This window comes from Nicotiana attenuata, unplaced genomic scaffold (assembly GCF_001879085.1).
Source record: "Nicotiana attenuata strain UT unplaced genomic scaffold, NIATTr2, whole genome shotgun sequence".
Classification (NCBI taxonomy): Eukaryota; Viridiplantae; Streptophyta; class Magnoliopsida; order Solanales; family Solanaceae; genus Nicotiana; species Nicotiana attenuata.
The window spans coordinates 1-5,865 of record NW_017688397.1 but is presented as its reverse complement, the minus strand read 5'-3'; the positions used below and the strand labels follow the sequence as shown (position 1 = coordinate 5,865).

The 5,865-nt window shown below is 33.9% G+C and overlaps 1 protein-coding gene across 1 annotated transcript; it reads right to left on the bottom strand.

Annotated features, from left to right (window-relative positions):
• Positions 1 to 1,056: 1,056 nt before the first annotated feature.
• Positions 1,057 to 4,071, bottom strand: LOC109222336 (protein SAR DEFICIENT 1-like). The gene is made up of 7 exons (XM_019386702.1): positions 3,864 to 4,071; positions 3,699 to 3,774; positions 3,017 to 3,578; positions 2,263 to 2,423; positions 1,959 to 2,153; positions 1,770 to 1,866; positions 1,057 to 1,520 (listed from the first exon to the last, which is right to left on the bottom strand). The coding sequence occupies exons 1-7, from the start codon at positions 3,950 to 3,952 to the stop codon at positions 1,360 to 1,362; spliced, it is 1,341 nt and encodes a 446-aa protein (XP_019242247.1). The 5' UTR covers positions 3,953 to 4,071; the 3' UTR covers positions 1,057 to 1,359.
• Positions 4,072 to 5,865: the final 1,794 nt, after the last annotated feature.

The window sequence follows — 5,865 nt, the reverse complement described above, 5'->3', positions numbered from 1 at the left end:
GACTGGTTTTGTATCAAAATTCGTAATTAAATCGAGTTCAAAAAATTCTTCTGCGACACATGTATCACGCATGTATCTCACACACAGGTATACATGGATATACATGTGATACACAATTGATACATATGTGATACATAAATGATACATATTAGTTTTTTTTTCATGTTCAGTTTTTACTTCGAATTTTCAATTCAAACCACCTCAAAACTTCACCAAATCATCCCAAAATAGAGATTCAAGCTCTTTAAGATGTACTCAATCTATTCTAATAACACCAACTCAAAAGAAAGCAAAATTTTGACTAATTTTTGATACAAAAAGCTAATTGGCTAATATTAGTAATATTTGGGATATATTAGTAATATTTTATGAATTGGCCAATTTTTGTAATGACTTATAAATGGACATAGCTACTCCCTATGTTCCAGTTTATGTGAACCTATTTCCTTTTTGATCTGTTCCAAAAAGAATGACCCCTTTCTAAATTTGGTAATAATTTAGCTTAAATTTACAATTTCGCCCTTAATGAGAAGCTTTAATAACCACACAAATACTCTTGGCCCCTTTTTGACTTGTTTAGGACCACAAATTTCAAAAGTCTTCCTTTTTTCTTAAAATCTCTTTCTAGTCAAATAGGTTCACATAAATTGGAACGGAGGGGAGTAGTAGTTTTTCCTACGGAAAAAAAAAAAACGAAAAAAATAGACTTTGATTTCAAGACCCTCTTCAAGTCAACCCCCAGCCCAATATAAATAAATAAAGAGTTACTCATATCTTCACATTAGGTGTATACATAAATTCAACAAATACAGATCAAAGTATATAACCTACATACACCTATATTTAATTTACAGGATTTTTTCCCAAGCTTAACGGGTGCAAGTTACCCTCTAGATTCCACGTAAGTCGCCTTTTCAACACGTGACTTGAAGAAAGGGTGTTAGGAAGTCAACGCATAATTAAGTACTTCACTAGCAACTTCTCTCAATTTTTTTGGGGGGGTCAAAGTCATAAGTTGTATAAGGGTGTAAAATAAAGAAGATATAGATAGATACATAATCAAATAAATAATTGCATTTGTTCATTTACGTAAATTGATCAACAACCGCTACAATAAAACTTCCAGATTTGAAGTTAAAACAAAAAAAGAAAGGAAAAAAACAGACTTCTACTATTGCCAAACCACACATCTTTTACAAAGGGGTTGGCGCGACCTCTACAACATTTTGTTGTTCCTACACACTATGTACATGAACGTGAATATGCATAAATATCATTCCTTCAGCGTTTCCTCTGAGAAGAATTTAACTTCTGTACTGATATTATAAAATAAAAACAGTTTAATTCGGTTCTCCATTATCAGCAGGGGGGGTAAATGTAGCTAGAACTAACAATCAAATCATTGTTGTATTCAACTAATTGTTCCGATGCTTCTGTCAAAATTGCGTTCAGTTGATAGGATCGCGGCATTGACGGCTGCTGATAAAGAACATTCGGATATTGATCCACCACTGTTTCTCCTGTTCATATCAGAAATCATTTACTATATTATAGAAACCAACAAACTGTACTAAAATATAGAACAAAGAGCATTGACTGTTATTATTAATTCCAAAAACTTGAGCTTTTCAAAAAGGAACTCTTTATATATATATGATCTTTAGCAAGTAAACTAAACTAAAAGCAATTTCTTGTGCATGGTGGGCATATTATAATATGATATTAAGGTACGAATTAGAAATAGTAGAAAAAATGAATATATAAAGTACCTTGAGTTAGCAGTGCTGGCTCATTCACCCGAGCATCAACTTCTTCTAAGGAACTCCAATTGGCATAAGCATCCTTCACCAAATTCTGAATATAGGCCTAAAAATACCATGGTATAGATATTATTATAACTGTTTTAAGTTAAAATATACAGTATCCCAAAGTGAAAATTCGATAACTTAATATTTTACCCTTTGAATTCCAGTTAAGTCACGATTTTCGCAAATCTGCCCGTCAACGATTGCCCTAACAACTTGACATATTGGACTAAGAAAGAGAGTGTAATTTGCTCCAGTGGCCATGTATAACTTAGATCCCTTCTCACAAGTATTTGCATGTTTATATGTCGCATCCCAAATTTTGTCAGACATTCCACTTCCTAGTATCTGTGAAATCATAAACAGTTAAGTAACAGGTTCTTTATAAAAAGATTCTTTTTCATATTTAATTTAAATTTGTTTGTCTCATTTAAGGACTCGAGTAGATCAGGCATACAGTTCTAAGCTTTGGTGTGTCAATGGTGGCCAATTTCAAGAAATCTTGTACAGTGTTGATTCCATTTGAAGACAGCTTCTTGTGAAAAGTTCCATCTTTTCCAATCTTCTCAAGCCGCCACACTTCATCTCCTAGTGCTGGTGGGTAATGTTTCTTGTACACTGCAATATATTACATGATCAAATTTATGAGTTTAACTGGTATATAGTGACAGCGATAGTATTAGGTCACCTAAATGATAACTACATAAAATAAAAAACTAATAACCTGAAAAATAAGATAGATTACATGCTATAACGGATTAGAATATAAACCAAGTCCTTTCAAATTTTCCGATTGCACTATATATTGCAGCACTCGGAATAATGAGTCATCGATGCATGTCGAATTAGTGGGCATTTGGAAATAAGAATTGTGAAATTTTTGGGAAAAAAGTGGGGGAGAAAATCAAGTGAAAATAATATTTAAAAATTAGAGTTGTGTTTGGACATGAATACAATTTGGATCTGTTTTTGGATTTTTGTGAGTGATCAAGTAAAAGTTTTGAAAAATAACTTTTTGGAGTTTTCTAAATTTTCAAAAAATTTCTAAATTCAACTTTAAATGAAATTTGAAATTTTCATGCTCAAACACCAATTCCAAAAAAAAAAGTAAAAAAAAAAAAATCAAAAAGTTAAAAAAAAAATTATGGCCAAACGGGTTAGCTTTGACTGCTAAAGAAAATACTCCTATAATGAAAAGAGAAATAGCTTACATTCTCCGCGGTGATCTTTAACCCTAAAAGATTCAGTAATGGCTTCAGTAATCTGAACAGTAGTTTGACTTGTTCCAATTTGAACCAATTTTGCACCAAGCCTAAATTTTCCACTCCTAATCCAGCTCGAATTATCAGTAAATTCAATTTCTCCGACAGAAACGACGCCGTCACGCATGGTGAAATTGAGTTCACCTGCAAGCAATGGCCTCTTTCCGGTTCTCTCCTTAACGATGCTTTTGTTAAATTCTTCATGTGTCCAGCTGGTTTGATCATTTTGTTTTGAAAGGAAATCTCCGTCGAGTACGACGATTTCTACTTTGATAGGATAAGGTAGAGCCGTCGGAACCAAGCCTTCGCCGCTTGTATCCACCAGAAGAATTTGGAGATTATGACCGTCGCCGGCGACAATTTTGCTGCCGGTGAAAATTGGTACAGACAGTTTTTTGTTGAAAGTGAGGCGAAGATTTGATGGTTCTAAAGCTTTGATTCTTAGTGAAGGAGATCTCGTTATGGTACGACATGAGTAACGTCTTAGTCCACTTTCCACCTCTTCATGAACCTGCAAATTAAATTGGAGTTAGTTACGAACTTCGTCGCTAATTTATCTGTTAAATCACTTATAATTAGCGATGAATTTTTTTTATTTTGAAATAAAAAAGTTCGTGAAATTAACTCGTACCACTCGACGGAGCATAGGTTCCAAGGCGGAAGAAACGTTGTCTAAGAATTTCACCATCACCACTTCTTTAATGACACTACAAAATAACCAAAGAAAGGATAAGTTAGATTTCAATCTTGAGAAATATTAGAAAGAATTAAATGTAGTGATCATAAGGGAACATACGAAGCAAAAGAAGGTGTAGTTCTCATGCGTTTGTAATTTGGTTGGTTCGGGTCGGTATCGGAGTCATCAAAAAACCGTTTAGCTGCCATTTCTATATTGAGGAGAAAATTAAAGTTTGATAAGATCAAGAATTTTTTCAGTATAAAACACTCTAAAAATGGAGCTTTGAGAGATGGGATAAGTAGATGGATATGAAGAGCTGGAAGAGTAGTTTATATATAAAGGGGTAGGAGCCTTGTTTTAAACTGAAAAGTGGAGAATTAATTAAAAGCATAGGGTTATTTGTAATATTAACGGTTTAATTGGGTAATTAGAGAAGCTTCGTGGAATGAAGAAAGAAACAGCTAGGCAAGAGAGGCTTATGCTCAGTGACCTAAGGCAGCCTGATGTAACGACTTTAACGTCAAGACCNTTGCTAGGCACCAGATTGTTGTTTTCGCGATGATGGTCAGATTCAGGCTCAACGTTCAAGTGAGCAGACTGAGAATTTGACACTTTCAAGCTGACATGAAATTGATACTTTAAAGAACAAGCATAAAAATAGAGTATGTTATGGAGATTTGTATTAAACCACCACTATTACCTTTAGTCTCACGGTGGGCGCAAACTGTTTACCCTTAAAACGGATAACAATTAAATTTGTACACGGTTTTAAAGATATATGGATTCATTCAACACAAATAATCCAAGATATTAGATGAACGAAAGATAAAATGAATAACCAAACCAGTTGTAGTGTTATGGCCCAGCGTGAACTTAGGTTCGACAATAATTTTTGCCCTCGGTTCAGTCCTTGGTTCGAAACCAATTGAGTGTGAAGAACAATAGTAAAAATAAAAACTCTTCAATAGCTAGAAAGCATAAAAATGGATTTGTATTCTCTTGGTATGCGTGTTACAATGTCATTTTTTGAAGTAAAAGCTTGCTCTTTATATAGTAGGAGAGTTTCATCCCTGATACAATTCTAAAATTTAAAAATCCTTCTTTCTTGTTAATTACTGATCCGTAATCGACATCAGGCGAGATCTGCGTCGTGATATCCGGTTGGATGCGGATATCACGGCCCTCTTGTTAGTCGTGTGTGATCGTTTGCCATATTTTCCGAGGTCTTGGATCTCGTTCTGGGTTCGGCGAGTGTCGCTTCATCATACCCGATGATGAGCATATCGTTCACCAATTATAGTCCTCGGCATGAAAGGCTTCCATCCTCGATTTCAACCTCGTATGTTTGCGCCCTTCTTCTGTCTCTCCCATCAAGAAATCAGGTAAGCATTATGTCCGATTTTACCCGCATACAAAGAAAAAAATTACCCTGTCAATACTGATACAATTCATGCTATCACACTACTCTACACTGGATCGCGATTACTAATTAAACTTATCGAGAACTCAAGAGTAAATGGGAAACTTACATAAATGTCCCAAATAAGTCTCAACTTACCTTCCTCTAGCCATTAGTCATAGACTTACCAAAACTAGTCAAGTATATATAAAAATTAAAAAACCAAATAAATAAGGTTCTTTCTCTCAAAGAATCACATGCAAAAATCACGTTCTATAATTTTAAGCGTGATTAGCAACATTAGATGCAAGACGGAAAGGAAATTTCATGGATGAGGTAGCAAATAAGGTGATGAAATACAAAAAAAAATACAATATTCCAAATCTAAACAAAAAAAAACTTTTTCAATGGGTATAATTGAAATTCATTGAAAACATATAGATAAGTCAATATACAAAATTTGAGGTAGATTGGAGGTGATTTGGACTGGTTTTGTATCAAAATTCGTAATTAAATCGAGTTCAAAAAAATTCTTCTGCGACACATGTATCACGCATGTATCTCACACACAGGTATACATGGATATACATGTGATACACAATTGATACATATGTGATACATAAATGATACATATATTTTTTTTTTCTATGTTCAGTTTTTACTTCGAATTTTCAATTTCAAACCACCTCAAAACTTACACCAAATACATCCAAAATAGAG

Bases quoted from the DNA above. Each gene is read 5' to 3' on its own strand.
- LOC109222336 (XM_019386702.1), bottom strand. From the start codon at position 3,952: ATGGCAGCTAAACGGTTTTTTGATGACTCCGATACCGACCCGAACCAA. The intron at 2,154-2,262 runs GTATGCCTGATC...ATGATTTCACAG, and splicing joins ACACACCAAAGCTTAGAACT to ATACTAGGAAGTGGAATGTC. The intron at 1,521-1,769 runs GTACTTTATATA...TGATATGAACAG, and splicing joins GCCAGCACTGCTAACTCAAG to GAGAAACAGTGGTGGATCAA.